Genomic DNA, 18,338 nt, shown 5'->3' with positions numbered 1-18,338 from the left:
TCCCAGTTTGCATTGCTGAATGTAGACAGTTTCAAACAATGCTGACAATTGAAATTAATGTAGAATTTAAATTTTTGCCTTTGCAACTTATCTTGTCTGTATTACCATGGTCATGAGAACTTTAGCTCTTGCTGAAGCCATTGAGAAAATTCTTGTTGAAATTAGTATCAGGATTAGGTCTATAATGTTCAGAGAGAAGTTGTATCTGATTTCTCTACCTAAGGCCAGAGTCTGTGGTATGTACGAATCAGTGACCCTAGTGGAGGTACATTAGTTTGCGTGAGCTGAGATCTGACCTCATATCTGTACTGCAATTGACTTTATAGATAGGTAGATACAATATATATGGAGAGGGGTAGAGCTCTTGATTGGTGATGCTTGTTTTGAATACAGAGATTTGTGGTAAATACGAATTAATTCCTTTTCTCAGAAATGCAGATAGTTTGAAAATTATGGATCCATTATTTAGAACCAAACTCAAAGACTGGGAGAATTGGGCTTGACTGCAAAATTCTTAGTCTTGCCCTGATTTGGTTGGTTGATTGGTTATTTGGCTTTGATGGAAAGATGGAAGCAAAGCTGTTGATTCTTAACCCTTTAGTAGCATTACTTACACACCAGCCTTCTTACTATTTGCAGAAGCTGTCCTGTAATTAAAAGTATGTATATGTCTCCTAATATCCTTTGAATTGATTGTATAATTTAGAAGGTGGCTCAAAATAAACTCCCATGTTCAAATACAAAAAAAAAAAAAAAAAAAAAAAAGAGTATGAAACACAGGACTGGAAGAAGACGTGTAATGGTTATTTGTTTGTCAGGACAGTTGTCCTTATATCTTTATTTATCTCAGATGGCTATATGTTTTAATTTTTAGGCTGGAAGTACCCCATGAAACTCAGAAAATGAATACCACAAACTATAAATCTGTTTTGTTCTCCTCTTTGAGAGTTTAATGGAGTGTTTTATCCTGCATCCTTAGGTGCATTTCTACCAAACCAAGGTGACTCTCAATTTGAAAAAATTACACAGTACTAATGCTTTCCAATGTATTTATTTATTGCACTTAGGGATTTTTTAGAAGAACCATTCAGAAAAACCTCCATCCAACCTATTCCTGTAAATATGAAGGAAAATGTGTGATAGACAAAGTAACAAGAAATCAGTGCCAGGAATGTCGCTTCAAAAAATGTATCTTTGTTGGCATGGCAACAGATTGTAAGTATATTTTTCTCTTTTTCTTCTTTTTCTCTTTTTTTTTTTTATGTATTTATTTGCTTAAAGTATGTTGATTGCTGAAGATTGTTAAAGTAAAGTAGAACTGCCAGCATTTTTTGTTTTTAATAATTTGTTCTAGGGAAATATGCTTAGTGCATCAAACCACTTTTAAAGGCTATGGTTTTTTGTTTACGCTTTACCAGACTGCACCTTCTCCTGGCCTTACCAGGCGGAGTAGCAGTAGGAATGTTAACTCTTAGGAGGAGAGGAGGGAGAAATGCATCTGGATGGACACTTTGCTTGAAAAAAACATCTTGTTTAGAAAATTCTGGAGGATGTGAAATTGAATGTCATTGTATGAGTCATCCTGCAGTTGTTTGTTTTATTTTTAGCTCTGAAGAAGTTATCTGCAAAGAATTCGACTCTCATTCTAAAGAACTAGAACATATGGCTGTAAGATTAACCCTTAGGGGTCTTCTTTTCCTGACATTGCACAGGGATTTACACCAATAACTTCAATTAGTGCAAATGGGAGGAACTCACGTAAATCCCCCTGTGCATTAATGTTAATGGTTGTTGCCAGCATAATCCTCTGGAAAAAAAAAAAATGAAAGAAGGAAAACAGACCCAGTAAACAACATAAGAATATTCCAACATAGTATTTTTCATTGGTAAAGTAATATATAACAATGTTTTCTGTATAGAAAGGAACAGAATAAATGTCACAATTTTAACCAGGTGGAACTCTAGGAGAGGGAGCTGAATAACCAAATAACTCTGGATCATCAGTTCAAATCCAGCCCAGTCTGACACATCAGACAATGACAAGCATCAACCAAGCAGCTGTACAGAAAAAGAAGTTTGTCTGAGTTTGTTTCTGACTAGAAAGTGTCAATACCATAAAGCTGTCTCTGTGGAGAACACATACAGATGTGTCAAAGGAGCTGTCATTGAGAGTGGCAGACAAGCTGGCTATCTCAAACTCAAGAAAGGTTTCTCCCACCTTAGAATTAAAATGTGTGAACAGCACTGTTTAAACAGGGCTTGTGTTACTCCTACTTGCATGCCACCAGTTGTGGATTGGAATGGTCCTCCTTCTTTTAAACAGGGCAGCCTTTTCAATGGCCTGTTCGTTTTTGTATGGGAATTGGGAAGAAGCCTTCTGTGATGGTCAGAGATGTACAGCCCTGTGTCTTGTGCAACTGGCATAGCTGGAACTAGAGGGGATCTAGGGAGCCACAGAATGACTCCATTTGTAAGGCTTGGGAAAGAATCAAAGGCAGGTTGTTTTTGATCATATCATGCAACAGGTAGTTGATCCTCCTATGAGTAAGACCACTCATCTATGTACTCTCTTAAATCCATTACATTATACTGACTTACAAGAACACATTATGAACAATAGAGTATTGATTTTGCTAGTACTACTTTAAAGAAAATAAAAATGCATCTTTCCCAACGTGGATTACACAAAGTCAGTTACAGGAGTGTTTTGTCTCAGTCCTCAGAAAGCTTTTACATACCAGGTTATTGGTGGAATAAGCCACTAAAGACATTAATTACAGTATACATACATGTAATATTATTAGAAGGATAAGTCATTCATTTTCCAGGCTTCTGCAAAAATGAAGTTTGGAGAGAGAAATAAGAGAACTATGTCATGTGTGGGTCATACTGAAGTACTTCTTTACTGATTAAGCACTCAGTTTGTTATCATCTGCAGATGATGCCAAGCTGAGAGGTATAGTTGGTAGGACAGAAGGGAAGGAAGCCATCCATAAGACCTGGACAGGTTTGAGAAGTGGGCCCACATGAACTGCATGAGGTTCAACAAGGCCAAATTCAAGGTCCTGCACCTGAGTCAGGGCAATCCCAGACATGAGGACATACTGGGGGATGAATGAATTGAGAGCAGCTTTGCAGAGAAGGATTTGGGGGTAATGCTGGATGGAAAATTGGACATGAGCTGGCAGTGCATGCTTGCAGTCCGGAAGGCCAGCCATATCCTGAGAGAAGGCCGAGAGAGCTCGGTTGTTCGGCCTGGAGAAGGGAAGGCTCCAGCGAAACCTTAGAGCAGCCTTTCAGTATTTAAAGGGAGCTTATAAGAAAGACAGAAAGTGACTTTTTACAGAGGCATGTAGTGTTAGGACAAGGGATAATGGCTTTAAACTGAAAGAAATTTAGGTTAGATATCTGGAAGAAATTCTTTACTGTGACGGTGATGAGGCACTGGCACAGGCTGCCCAGAGAAGCTGTGGATGCCCCATCCCTGGAGGTGTTCAAGGCCAGGCTGGATGGGGCTTTGGGCAGCCTGGTCTGCTTGGCACAAACCTTTCTGTGGTTCTATGATCAGTTAAGATGTTTGTAACCAGTAAGGATATCAGGTACAGGAAAGACCAAAGTTCAGGCAACCGTAAGAGCTCCCTGCCATTTTTGTATGCTTTTATCCCTGCTAGTGGTGTTGGATGACAGCAAGCGGTTGGCAAAGAGGAAGCTGATAGAAGAAAATCGAGAGAAGAGACGTCGGGAAGAGCTGCAGAAAACAATTGGGCACAAACCAGAGCCAACAGATGAGGAGTGGGAGCTGATCAAAATTGTCACTGAAGCACACGTGGCCACCAATGCACAAGGAAGCCACTGGAAGCAAAAAAGGAAATTTCTGGTAGGGACTTCAGCCTTTTACATTGCTCTTGGAGTCAGGTTCCTTTGTTTCTTCTAAAGTCCCTTCCCAGCGTTGCAGCCACTGGTGTATCTGTATTGGCTTAAATGAAAAATTGTTGATTTTTGTAGTCAGTGCTTACTTATTCTTGGCTGAGGTTCAATCTTTGATCAGACCACGTACTTCAAAAAATAAATAGCTTATTACTCAGTTCAGGCTTACCCAGCTGGATATTTCTAATGTGCTATGATAAGAAAAAGTAGAAAAATTGTTTCACTCCTGATTAACAGCGGTATCAGTCTATAATGTACAACATATCTGATTTATGTATTACATCTAGGAACAGTTGTCTTTATTAGGGACTAGCATGCAACATATTTAAAGCGTTGAAGAAAAAATGGCAAGTTTTAAATAGAAACTGATATTTTTAATTAATAAATTGTACTTCTGGTTTCCTTGTTCCAAAGTGAACACATTAATTAAAGTAAATTTGATGAAGAAAAATAAATTTCAATGAAAGTAGGATGATACCTACACTATCATATTGGGTTTGCAAACTACAAGAGGACTGAAGTTTTCAGCCTATACCTAAGGAACAGAAAATAAATGGTGATGCTCAGTCTTAGAAAAGAATTTATTTTTCTAAATCAATTTTTAAAGAAAATCCATGCAGAATACAGAATGCAGCACAAAAGAAAGATTATAGACTGCATGTCAGGAATACACAGGTGTCTTTAACAGCCTGGGTATATCAAATCAGATAGAGTATGTTCATTTTTTGCAAGCCTAGGTTCCTGCTGTCTAATCCACAATGGGAATCTTTACCCATTGTTAAATTGCAAGGAGAAACTTGATAACCAAAGCAGCTGATCCTTTTTGTAATGTTTTGTTAACTTCAGTGGCAGTGCCCAGATTTCTATATGAAAGGGCACACGTTCATAGTAGTGTGCTGTCAGGAAAACACAGCCAGTGGTCACCGGCAAGAAGCAACAGAGAAATTTCCAGTTTTCCTGCATAGCAAGGTTTGCTGCATGGGTTTTAGCAGGCCAAGAAGCTGAAACTATAACATCAGCTGCAGTGGTGCATGGTTATTTGGACAGGAGTACTGCTCTGTTGGTATCACCTGCTCTAGGATAAAACTGGGGAGACTGAGGTTGGGGTACAGGGATGAGGCAGGGCGTCAAGTGATGTAAGGACAGGGCTGTTGGGAGAGGGGCGAGGTGGAGCAGAGGCAGAGGTGGCAACTGAAATGGACAGTGCAGAAACCAGCGATGACCTCCACAGCTGGCTCTAGGCCAGACCAAACTGCTCTTGGTGCAGCCCTCGCTCCAGGCCCTCTGTGTATTTTTTCACTCATGCTGAAGCCCTAGAGTTTCAAGGTGAGTGTAGAGAGCAGCTCACTGACACCTTACAGTGAGCACAGAAGGGAAAGTCCAAGGTGGCCTGACAACTCCAGGCAGAGGGCTTTGAAAGCTCCCTGCCAGAAGCTGTTGAAGAGCAGGAGGAGCTGACTGCACACTCCAGGAGCTATGGGTCAGCCCTTTGGCAGATGAGGCTGGTCCTTCAACAGCAGGAGCTCCCTGGAGGTCTGGACCTCTTTCCTGTTGAGGTGAGTTAGGTGGCAAGGGCTCTCCAGCAGCATGCCCTTCTGGAGTGTGTTTGTTTTAGCTAGCCACTTGAATTCTTCTGGCTTTCCCAAGGCAATGCTGTATTCTCTTTTCTTCTCACTAACAATGTTATGCGTGGCTTCAGCTTTGGGTCTTCTTGCTTGGAAGTGAAGAATATTGTTTATCATGAGCACGCAGACAATGTGGTTTAGTTTCTCAAGATGCAGGGAAGGGGAGAGCCTAAAACTGGGATTATTTGAGCTTTTTAGCAGGAGAAGCCCATAGATAATTGAGCCCAGTCCTCTTCATTGTTCTTTTACAATTGGTTCTTGTTTTATTAGTGCACTGCTGAGTTTTTTCTTGAAAGAAGTTAGATTTGGATTCAGACTGATGACAGAGATGGGAAAGGATCTTTTATGATGTGTTACTTTAAAAAAAAAACTATCGCGCACAAGTTTTTGTTACAGGCAGCAGTTTCAGCACCATGAACTCCATCAGTCTTAAAGGCGTTGTTCTCTGGGTCTTGTCCCATTTTGAACTCTCTAACATGAACAAAATGGGACCTCTGCATAGTGTTTGGCAGGTCTTTTACAACTGCAAAGCTGCACTTAGCAAACAGAGGAACAGCTTTGTCTGTTTTAAAAATACACAGTAACATTGACAAACTGTCGTAGAATCGGAAGAATGTGTTGAAATGCAGTCAGAATGAAAAACATTCATCGTGGATTCTGGTCAAACCTATTTTATTATGTGTTCCTATTGAAATCTTCATAATAGATTTTTTTTTTCTTGCTTGGAGAAGTCTTGGTCTGAAGTCATGCAGGAGGTGATTTTCAACCAGAATTTTACCCAGATGAGTTCAAATTCTAGTTAGCTTATCCAGACTAGCTTTACATTAGCCTGTTCTTAGTCATCAGTTGTTTTAGCCTGATTTTGGAAACAGGCCTTGACAATAGCCTGGAGCTCTGTGATATTGGGCAATCTGTTCTGGGAATGATTTCAGAACTTAGAGTAGGTGAAATAGCCCAGTACTGCAAAGCTCTGAGCATCTTCCAGGGGTGTAACAAGTCACCTCTGTTCCCTTTGCTTTTAGAGCAACTTGTGAGAAACTAATCACTTAAGAAACAAGATCATGCCTATATTTTAAAACAAAAAATGCATAAACTGCACCCACAAAATGTTCAGATAGAAGCACAGGGAAGAAACTGCATGTGCACAAAAATGCAGCTGCCCACACAGCATGGGGAGTGGCTTGCCAGTCCCCCATTTCCATGTGCAGTCTTATCTTTCACAAATGCTTTACAAACAAATTCACACTTTGTGGCATAATGGTCATAACTTAAAAAGTGGAGTTAAAAAATAGTATTATTTTTTATTTTAACTTATCTTTGTTGCCAAGCAGGACTTTTTAGAGTATCAAATGCTTGCTCGAAGATAGATTGTTCCTTTAAATATCTTTCTTGATATCCTTAGCCAGAAGACATTGGTCAAGCACCAATAGTTAATGCCCCAGAAGGTGGGAAAGTGGATTTAGAAGCCTTCAGCCAGTTTACAAAAATTATCACACCAGCGATTACAAGAGTGGTGGATTTTGCCAAAAAGTTGCCTATGTTTTGTGAGGTAAGAAAAATCCTTGCATCCCTCATTTACATAGCTGTGGTTATACTGTATTCAGAATACTGGCACTGAACTGTAACAGGTAGGACTTTACTTAAAAATCATAACACTTATAATTAAAAAAAAAAAAAAAATCAAAATAGATGGGATTAGAATCATCTGGATTTTTATGAATTTTCTTTCTCCTGTGATTACTGAAATCCTGATTTTGTTCATCTGGAAGTTGTCATGGTTCATTAGGGACCTGAATGTCTTTAGAGGTAGCCTTGTACAAAGCAAATGAGCCAAAGGAAGTTGTCCAGAGGTATATTTGATACGTTTAATCAGGTATTTTCACACACAATTCCCTCTGTGCTTTCCAGTTCCTTGGCAGGTTTAGTATTGTGGAGTTGGATCTACACAGTAACAAGTTCTTCAAATGCAGGAACGCACCCCTATCCAGGAATGGCACTTGCCTCATTGTATTCCCTAGGCATGTTTTTCCTAAATGAGGAGAGTGTGCATATGAGAATCAGTTAAAGTAATGGGGTGTCATTCCAGGTAGATAGTCACATGTAAAATATACTCTAAATAGACTCAAATAGACTTGGATGCACATTAGGAATACAGAGGCCCTAGGCTGATCTCATTTACGCTGAGGTATCATTTTTAATGAAGGACCAGATGTAATGGCTGATGATATTTTTTCCTAGATTAAAAAATGTTATCGTAACTGCAGCCTGAGTGTAACTAAAAGAATATTTCAGTTGTAATAGGTATAATAATTTTAAGTGTTGCTAATCCCTTAGGATCCACAACCGTGAAAGTTTTAACATGGAAATATCCCCAGTCCAGCCACGGAAGGATGCCTGCCTGCTCTCCCACACTGCAGAAAAACACTTGACTCTGCTGGAGAATGACCATGCTGAAGGAGTTCATTGGGCTCCCTAACATGGGAACGGCTTTTCCCTCTAATAAGTGAACAGTCAGGAAAGAAACATCAGTTAAGGCAGCCATAGCATTTTACTCTTCCATGGCTGGCAGCTTGTCTTTAAGGTCAGTCAAGGAGACCTATTTATGTCAGCTAATGGTCTTTACCTCCTCTGGCACCTACAGAGTAAGAAGAGCTAAATATCAATGGTTGGCATAGTGTAAATAGCTCTCCCTGGCTAATCTTAGCATTAGTTCCATCAGCCAACAGAGCATGAAATAGTGGCCCAGCATTAAGATTTGAAAAAACGAGGAACGTATCCGTAGATCAGCAGGCCCCTGCAGCATTCAGTGTCTGAGGGGAACTGTCTCCTCTGATTTAGTGTTTGTTGGTTAGAAGTCGCACTGACGTAACAAGGTAGTCTTTTTAATCTAGGAAGCTTTGGCAGTCACACACAGACTGCAGTGCCCATCTGACATCTCCTACCCCTCCTGGCTACCGTGGGCCCACTTGTGTCAGAGCTGAGCAGGAAGCATGGCTGAAGGAGTCAAGGAGTAGCTGGGCATGAACTCTGTAGGTTACACAGTTCGGCTAGGACAGGCTTTGCTTACAGCTGAGCCACTCTGTAAACCTGACACCCATACACCCATATACAGCGAGGTTTGACAGCAGAGTGAGGGGCAACTCATGGTGAAAAACAAGGGGATAGGACAGCTGTCCTGAGCTGTCAAATAGTTGCTGCTATAGCATAAAGAAAATGACAAGTGTTTGCTCCTTTTTGAAGGGGCACTGTCTTGTTGACTTTATTTCATACATTCATGTTTTTTAATCCATATCTTTTTCTTAGGAGGAATGCAGTATGGGCTATGGACTGGTTTATGAGAAAAAAAAAAAATCTCCTTTCTCTCATAGGACATACACAGCATTCAAGCATTGTCTCCATTCTTAATTTCCACACGGGCATAGGCTGAGAGTGCTGTATACCTCTGTGAAGGAGACTGACTAAGCAGAACTTAATCAGTTTGATGTGAGTTCAGGTGTCATGGGCATCAGTGATTCCACGTTGATTAAGTCTGAGTACACAACCTTACTAGGTAGCTCAGCTCAGCTCAGCTCAGCTCCACACACTGCATTACGTGTGAGTGATGGCTGCCAGGGTGTCCTGCTGGGGTCCTGCCTTTTGCATTTTCTCCCTACAGTGAGAAAAGGAAAGGACAACGTGTATCAGACATCGGTCACTTTTGTTTACCCCGCTCCTGGAGGGTGCTCTGGTTGCAGTGCTCAGTGATGGGTAGTATTAAAACTAGCATAGTTGGGAGCACAACTGAAGTTGAGGCCTCCTGTTTTTGGTAAATGCTGCTATTGGTAATAAGACCTGAGGCAGAGTGTCAGCCAAACAGGTGTCTAGTGTAGCCTTCAGAATTAGGAAAGAAATGATGGATGGGCAAAGTCAGATCACCTCTACAACAAATAATTTTTAAGAAGGTTCATGTAGGAAGAGAAGTTCTCTTTGGTTTAATGGCTCACTACTAAAACAGCTGAAGTGTCAAGTAATATCTTCCCTACTAGTGTCCATCTGGTTTTCTTCCCCCATTCTTCATTCTCCTCCTTAGTTTTTTTTCTTCATTTCTCTTTGATTCATCTCCCTTCCTTTCTCTCATGTCTGTTTTTCTCTGCAGGTACCTTTTCTTGTATCTCTCATGGTTGCTCACTTTTTTCTTTTTTCTTTTTTTTTTTCTTTTTTTCATTTCTTACTCTTTTCTTTTCCCTACTTTGGTCTCAGCAGCCAAGCAGCGGTGGTGTCGTTGGGTAACAAGACTGCCCCTGTGTCTGTGCAGCCTTCCACACACTACCGCTGAGCTGAGTGTGATCCTCAGATAAAGTGATTGCCCTGAACAGGATGAGTCATTTTTCTTATATATCAAGCACTTTACACCTGAAGTTGCCATTGCTGGAAAAATAGCTGCATGATTCAACGACTTTTCTGACTGTGGCTGGCTTTGTGCTTTAAACTCTTCTCTAACAAGCAGCTGCTTTCCTCTTGTGTTAGATAACTGTCTGGCATCCACTCTCCATGGTTTTACACCAAATAAATGCAATTGCTTTGTGAGTGCACAGTTGCCCCATAAACTTACAGTGTTTTGTGGTTTGTTTTGTTGAGTGTTTTTTTTTTTCATCTTGAATTGAAATTCTGGTAAATATAACTTGATATGAATCAGAAACGAAAGAATGTTTGCCTTCTTTCAATCCAAGTAGATACAAGTCACTTTTTCACGTGTGACTCTTTGCTGTTCATTTAGTGACAATCTCAAAATAGCCTTGTTTTTGTTTTGTTTTGTTTTTTACTATTTTTGCTATTATTGGACTACCTATGTAAACATGAAGACATGCTTCACAGAACGCATTCTCCTAATGTGTCAACAACCTGGTAATACTTTATAAAAACAGAACCTACCTCTGCCAGTTTGGACACCTTACTGTTTTTTAAGACACGGAAGAGACAAGTCTTGCCACATGCCCTGAAGATCACAGCTTATGCACCAGCATAAAAGCTGGACTCATGCCATAGATTTTTTTGTCTGTCCAGCAATAATATGGGGAGCCTAGGGAGGTCAGCCTTACTAGGATAAATATAGCTTGATAACTTGCGTTGTTTGAAATGGACAGAGAATTCATAGCACATGCCTCAGTGACTGAGATACCTCTTTTAGATTTAAAAATATATATATTTCATTCTGTTTATTTACAAAGCAGCCCACTCTTCTGGACCTTCCCAAACATCTTCCACTCTGGTCAGGTGAGAAATCAGCATGGCTGGCAGTGAGTTTGACTGGGCCTTTACCAGCCCCAATTATAGGTCATTCTGTTAGGCCAAGTTATCAGCTGGGGGAGCTCAGGAGTGGCAGAGAGGAACCTCTCAGACTAAACCTTCTTAAGGTTTTTTGGACTTAATTTTATAACATTCTTACAAACTAAGAGGTCTCATGGAAAGGAGTACTTCTGAAAGTTGGGTCACTTTACCTGAGTATCTGCACCGATCTGGTTTGCTGTGAGTATCTTGCCAAGGTCCACTTCCCTATCACTGTGTTATCACTAGATTTCCTAAGGGTACGTGAGGGTGTTAACCTGCCAGGAGTTTCTGAAAGCAGGAATGAGAGTGTTGGAGTTTTAAGAGGTGTTCTTGAACTAGCTGGTCAGCAGCACGTTTGTAGGGAGACTGCTGTATGCATGGTAGTGCCCTGGGATGTTAAATGTGGATTCATGGTCAAGAATTTGCTGTAGTTGTAAATCAGTTTGGTTTGAAAAACACATATTTTTCTTTACCATTTATGATTTCTGCAGCTGCCATGTGAAGACCAGATCATCCTTCTGAAAGGCTGCTGTATGGAGATAATGTCCCTCCGAGCAGCAGTTCGCTATGACCCCGAGAGTGAGACTTTAACGCTAAATGGGGAGATGGCGGTGACGAGGGGCCAGCTGAAAAATGGGGGTCTTGGCGTAGTGTCTGATGCCATTTTTGACCTGGGCATGTCTCTTTCTTCATTTAACCTGGATGACACCGAGGTTGCCCTTCTTCAGGCTGTTCTGCTCATGTCGTCAGGTGAGAACAGAAATATATGGGGGCCCCAATCATTCTGAAACTCTTTAGTCTTTGTCACAGGTCTCTCTTTAAAGAAATGGGGCATGTTAGATCTTGTAGTGCTGATCGGAGTAATATAGGTAAAATTCTTTCTCAAAATATTGATGCATTTTAAAATCAGTTTCGTGAGCACGAGGAAAAAAGGGTATTCAGAGAGACAGGCATGGAAGTGGCTTTGGTGACACATCTAGCTTGGTTTAGTGACTTAACGGGGAAGCAGGAGTGATCATCAGAAAGATCTGGTTCTGAGCCAGTTTGCCTTGACTAGAAAACTGCTAATTTAGCAACACTTGTCCTTACAGTAAGTTCTCTGTCCCCCTAAGTACTGTCATGCACTAGGTGAGAAGTACAGTTAATATGCATTTCCAACAGTCTCACACGCTTAGTTTGACCTTTGTTTTTTCCTACTTAACAGCACCCCCGCTTGCTAACTGGCATTTGAGAGCTGTGTTGATTCCCTGCACTGGGACTGTTTTAGCTGGTCTCTTGGTGACGTGATACACAAGCAGCATAGACCGTTTCGTATGATTTCCAAAGAGTTTCTTTCCTTCTCAGATCAAATATGTTTTTAAATATGCTTCCCCTGACTGTGCCAGCCCAAAGAGGAAATTCCATTCTTGGGCAGTGGCAGATTTGGCAAGGCTTTGTTTTAAGACCACTTTGAAGACTGGACACTGAGTAATAGTACACAGACAGCGATTAACGAGAATTAACTTTGTCTTCAAAACAGAAGGGTTTCCACATTCATCACAACACAGCACTTGACATTCCCAATCAAAACATTTTGATTTCTTTTTAGTTCCCTACACAGTGATACACAAACGGAGTTTCAGAAGGCAGTTCAGAAGACCTGCTTGCCTAGAACTGTCTCCTGAAAGGTGACCTGTGAAAGGAACTTTTCCAGCACTCACATGGGAGCTGATTCAAACATTCTGCCAAACTTTTGGCATTTATTGTTCTGCGGTGCTCCATAACAGTTTCCTTTGCAGCTCACTTGTGGATCAAAGATTGATCAAAGCCTTGCAGGCTGTAGTGAAACAGATGGGAAAGAACTGTAATTCAGATATCTGACAAGGAAATATTTTGGTTATTAGTTGTTTTACAGTAAGATATATATAGAAGCCTTGTCTGAGATCAAGGATATGCTGCTCCAGTCTCTGCAAGGAAACACTTCCCAAACAGCTATTTACAAGAAGATGGGCTAAATAGACAAAGGATGAAGAAAGGAAGGATTATCTCCTTGTTCTATCAAGGGTAGTACTGGGGCACATGTAAATGAGATGCCCAGGGTCAAAGAAGTTGTTGTGTCAGAGCAGATGTCCTTGGCCTCCATCTTTTCTTTTCTTATGAGAGAATCTTCCTATTTTGCCTAATTTGTGATCAATAATTCCTTAAAGTAAACGAGTTTTAATGATAATTCTGTTTCTTTGTATCTGCAGATCGCCCAGGCCTTGTTTGTGTCGAGAGGATAGAAAAGTGTCAAGAGGGTTTCCTCCTGGCATTTGAACACTACATTAATTACAGAAAACACCATGTTGCACACTTTTGGCCAAAACTGCTGATGAAAGTGACAGATCTGCGAATGATTGGAGCCTGCCATGCCAGCCGCTTCCTGCACATGAAGGTGGAGTGCCCCACAGAACTCTTCCCTCCGTTGTTCCTGGAGGTGTTTGAGGATTAGAGAGACTGGAGCAGTCCTCCGCACCCCTGTCGCACTACTGGCTGTCATTTCATTCCATTGCCCAGCTCTTCTCACCCTTGTTTGTTCTTCTTTTGTTCTCTTCTGATTCTTGAGGTGGGGTTGGGTTTTTGTTTGTTTTTGTTTATTTGGGGTTGCTGGGGGCAGTTGCATACACATGGATGAAAACGTCCCTTTAATGCAGGTACTTGTGACTATTGCAATTTGTTCTTCGGTCCTTTGATGTGAACGCTTTGACAGCTTAACAGTGAAAATACAAACAGACCAGTCTCATTCACCAGCACTTGCGTGGTCACCAGCTCACATGCATCATTGCTTGGAAGTTATGGGAGATTAATTGAAGTGGCAGAAAATAAATTGGCCTCCAAGTTAAAACAGCTATTGTTAATTTGATCCTGGCAATTCTGTCTAGTATTACCTCACTTTGCAGGGCGCAAGTGACGATTTAATGCAATGAAATGTCCAGTCTTCATGATTGTTTCTATTGTGACAATTACCATTATGATCTAGGATCTTCATCACCATTATGATCCCATCATTATCTGAGGATCGTTCCAATGGATGCAGTAAAACCATGCCCCATAAATCAAGTATCTAGAAAATGCAGAGTGGTAAAAGGGACTGATTTATTTTTTTCCACGTGTATAAGAAAGTAAGATCCTTCAGTTCTTACTGTGTTCAAACTCCAGATAACTTCACTGGTAGGTCTGTTTGAGTAAGGAGGGAAATTCAGTCCTCTGAGATGCTTCTTCCTGAGAGTGGGGTGATTTGCTTGTGCTGAGGTGTGTGGATAATTCAGCGCTCAGAAGGAGTAGGCTGTTTGTCAGGATAGCAGGATTTCCTCAGAATTATTCAGGGATGTAAGTGATCACAGAATGATGACAAGGAGACTGAAACATATGGGATGACCATCAGATGGAACAAAAACCAGTTGTGTTATTAATAACACTCGAAACTGTACAGCTTTATCCCAGTAATACAAATAGCATTGCTTGGCAGTAATCTTTTGTTTTATATATATATATAAAGTTTATATGCACGTATATATATATAATTTTATATATATATAATTACAAATCTTCAGCAGATGTCTTAAACATTTTTCCATATTTTTGTTCTTTTTCTCTCTCTCTCTCTCTCCTTCTTTCACTCTCTCTTGTGTGTGTGTATGTTTATGTGTGTTGATCAGCTAGGTTCTCCCTCCTCGGTGTGCGTATGTGTTTTGTTCAGCTAGTTTCTCACTTGATTCCTTCAAATAATTTATTTCCACTAACTGCACTAGCAGGAACTGAACTGAGCAAAGACAGGATGTCCTGCTGCCAAAATCTGCAAGCCAGTATTCACAATACTGGAATGTTTGGAGGCCTGTAATGAGGGCATTATAGGTAGAGGTTCCGTTCTGTCATCCATCTCTTTTCAGGGGCTTTGTCCCTGGATTTTAAAAACTTGATATTAAAACATTCTCTGAATTTGTATGATACATCAAAAGCATTCTTCTGTTCTTCCTGGGAACTCAGAGACTTAGTTCATCTATTTCGCACTTCCTCATATCCCACATTCTTTTGTGTTGTGCATTCATTTGTACCAGTTTCTGTCTCTGCTATTTATTGATATATTTGCCTGGCGAGTCAATGGGCATTGTTAGGGTGGTTGTGTTGGCTTTCAAAGCTCATGGCCCATATCTAAACCAATACGTTACACATTTATCCCCTCATGAGACCATGTTACTCAGGAAAATTTAATCTTACAGGTGGAACACAGAATATATGTGCCAGAGGTTAAACTATTTTCACCTCTGTTTCCCTTTATCGCTGATAAAGTGTTTGGAGTGCTATTGGCTCTTCTTTCAGGGTTGTGGAATCTTGTTCTCCCTGTTCTGTGATAACATATGCACCTGTAGTGAGTTGTGAGCATTGATGTTATTCCTTACAGGTTGTGCACGTAATTTCGTGAGAATATAAAACTCAATGGCATGCTCAGGGCTTTTTGCAGGTAGCAAGTAGGCAGGCCATTGGAAATTAGTCTTTAAATGCTTGCTGGAGTTGAAGAACCTCTGTCATGAGCTGTTTGCTCCATCTCAAAATGTGTGCTAACACCATTCTCTACCCAAATTCCTGGTAGAGTGCTATGTCTTGGGGACAAGGAGCTGGAAACTCTCCTGCTTTTTGGAACAAGAGACCAGACAACTTGATGACCTTGCTTGTATTTGGTTCTGCAATCTCAGATGGGCAGCATTTGCAGTCAGTAAAGAGTATTAGATACCTGATTTGGGGTTGGCTTGATAGGACACTGATAGTATATTGGAAGAGCACAAAACCAGCCAATCCATTACTGGCATCTATACCCCAAATGGCTCTCAAAAATGAGTCTCAAAAGTGTGTCTTTTGGAGTTCTGTACTGCCAGAGCATGGAGTTCCTTCTGAAGCCTGTCTGAGTATCTCACCTAATAGCTAAATGTGAGCTTGAGTTGGTGTACAAGTTTTTGACTGTGCTGCAGATGAGACCACAGAGAAAAAATGTCATTTTCTCCTGGTCATTCACGGTGACCTCACTACTAGCCTTTTTTTCCTTGAGCTTCAGTTCCTAGAGTCACATTGCTACTTGAGAGATTCAGTCTCTCATTAAGATCAACAATTCTCATCCTTTGGGTTATAAAGAAAATCAGTAGCCTAAATTGGAAGTCACTACCCAAAAGTGACTTCTCATCACTTTTGTAACAACTGAGGCCACCACTACTGGCCTTTGAACACTTGGGAGTGTCAGGACTGCATTAATCAAAAAATAAAAAAAGGTCACATATTAGAAGAAATGTGAGAGTTACTGGATTGACATGGGGAAACAGCGAGAGATGAAGGAACTTGCAACACCCTGGACGGAGCTGCAGTTTGAGGCACTGCTGAGAATTAATGCTTTGCACACAGGCTGCTGTAAAAATAATTGCTCATACAGGAACTTATCTCCAAAGGTGACCAAAGCAAATTACAAAGTTTTAAAACACAGCCTGTATAAATGGATGTCTGAATTCAAGCATGTAAGCTGCATTTAGGCATCCAAGCTAATGGCCTGACTTCCCAAGATGCAGATGCAGCTTGGGGTTGTGCTTAATCAGGGTTCAGAAAACCAGACCTCCTTTCTTAGGTGATTGCAGATGGGCCGAAGTGCCTAATATTAGGCGACCAACTTTGAATAGTTCAGCAGTGCTTTAAGCAGTAAGGACATATGTCGACATACTTTTCTAGCTTTTTAGATTACATTGGAATCTGGCTCTGATTAACAGGGGGATTAGTAATATTCCTCAATTGAAAACTAAGACCTAGCTCTTAGTCTGACAGATTTGATGTCCTGACATCTAATGGCCTCTGATCTCCTACCAGTCTTATTTGTGTGTCTTCAGTGACTTCCTTAGTCTGACTCCTGATCTACATGATCATGAGAGCAAAAATAAAACCCATGAGGATGCTCTTGCAGACTCGTACTAGTGGATTTGACCTCAGTCCTGCAATGACTTACCTGCTTCTATATAGCAGTGGTCTCAGGCCACTGTAGAATTGAGCCACTGGATTTACCACCTGTGTGGCAGACATCAGTACTGCAGATACAGTCAGCAGTGTTTGTAGGACCTGGCCTTTTGAGGGAAACAACAAACGGGCACTTTACAGTGCAGTCCAGCATCTTGTTTCTGACGGTGCCACACAACCCTCATTTTTGCTTTGTGGTCTATGTGGGGTTGTTGCATAGAAGATTCTTCCTCTCGAACCTGATGGCCATCCTTCATGGTTTTGCCCTGGGTAACACGTGCATTTAGATGCCCATTTCATGTGTAATCTCAGTTAAGTTATGATATTTATAATGACACATATAGTGCGTGATAATGATTTTTGTTTACATTCTGCCAAAATGTAGGTGTTAGAGTTAGACCTCTGAGGCCCAAAACCATCCTTGAGCAAAGTGCTTGCTTCTTCAGAGGCAGGCATCAGAAAGAGAAAAAAAAATTGTCCAGAAAGACCATTTGTGTCCGAAATCTGCCAAGACAGGGCTGTTGATCACAAGCAGAGCATGTCATCGCTAGTGATGTATTTTTATGCTATGGAACTCTAACCTGTATATGTCATATTGACTTTTTGCTGCATGAATCATAAATTATAAAAATCAGTCTTACAGTTTTGAGATGTAGCCAGCATTCCTAAGGCTAAACCTTTTTCATTGACAGAATCGAAATCCACAACCAAGGAATATATTCCTCTCACTGTGAGAGCAATTGAAAGTGTTCAACATTTATCTTTTCACAAAGGAAGAGGCAACAGGACCTCTTAATGTGTCTTGTTATTGTGATCATCTGGAAATGATTGCCAGACGTTTCCTTTTGATATAGCAATGAAGTGATCCGTATTTAAATTTTATAGAGAGAAACTTTATTCTAGTGTGATAGAGATTTATTTTCCACTTAAAGATTCAAAACAGTGTGAGCACATTTTTTTACTATGGTATATTTTTGCTTTAAAATTAAAAACAACAAAAAAAAAAAGGTTTGGCCTTATCACAAAGTTTTAGTGTGTCGTATAGATGTTAGCAAATGCAAAGAGTATGCATTATTTGTGTGTATCCACATTGACTGATGTCGCCTTCGAAAAGCAATATTGTGCAGGTAATAAGTTGTTTGTGACTGTCCATTGCACAGTTTACCTTCTTTAAAAGCTAACCTTGTTTATGCACAAGACAATCAAATGTAAATCTACATCAGCACCCAGGTGTAGATTAAATTTATGTAAATTACTGAGCACAATGTAAAACATTAAAAGACACTTTATTTAATTACACATTTAATGTTGGTAAAGATAGTATCAGGGCATGAACTAGCTGACATACTGTAATTTCTTTTTCTCTTTTCCTACTTCCTTAGCACTCTTCAGTTTTAGTTTGCTCATAAATACATCAAATTAGTCATTCATCTTTTTTTTTTTTTTTTTTTTTTTTTTTGAAGAGAAGGGTGG

General features: G+C 40.4%; 1 protein-coding gene across 5 annotated transcripts in view; it reads left to right on the top strand.

The window, feature by feature from the left end:
• THRB (thyroid hormone receptor beta) overlaps positions 1 to 14,396 on the top strand; it is a 107,033-nt gene extending 92,637 nt beyond the window's left edge. For all 5 annotated transcript variants that reach the window (XM_032182003.1, XM_032182004.1, XM_032182005.1 and 2 more), the window contains 5 exons: positions 1,068 to 1,215; positions 3,672 to 3,877; positions 6,955 to 7,101; positions 11,351 to 11,609; positions 13,088 to 14,396. In XM_032182003.1, coding sequence (XP_032037894.1) covers positions 1,068 to 1,215; positions 3,672 to 3,877; positions 6,955 to 7,101; positions 11,351 to 11,609; positions 13,088 to 13,329 — 1,002 coding nt within the window. In that variant the 3' untranslated portion in view covers positions 13,330 to 14,396. The remainder of the gene's footprint in view (positions 1 to 1,067; positions 1,216 to 3,671; positions 3,878 to 6,954; positions 7,102 to 11,350; positions 11,610 to 13,087) is intronic.
• The last annotated feature ends 3,942 nt before the right edge of the window (positions 14,397 to 18,338 follow it).

Source organism: Aythya fuligula, chromosome 2, assembly GCF_009819795.1.
Source record: "Aythya fuligula isolate bAytFul2 chromosome 2, bAytFul2.pri, whole genome shotgun sequence".
Classification (NCBI taxonomy): domain Eukaryota; kingdom Metazoa; phylum Chordata; class Aves; order Anseriformes; family Anatidae; genus Aythya; species Aythya fuligula.
The sequence above is the reverse complement of the archived record's forward strand: the minus strand, read 5'-3'. Positions and strand labels throughout refer to the sequence as shown.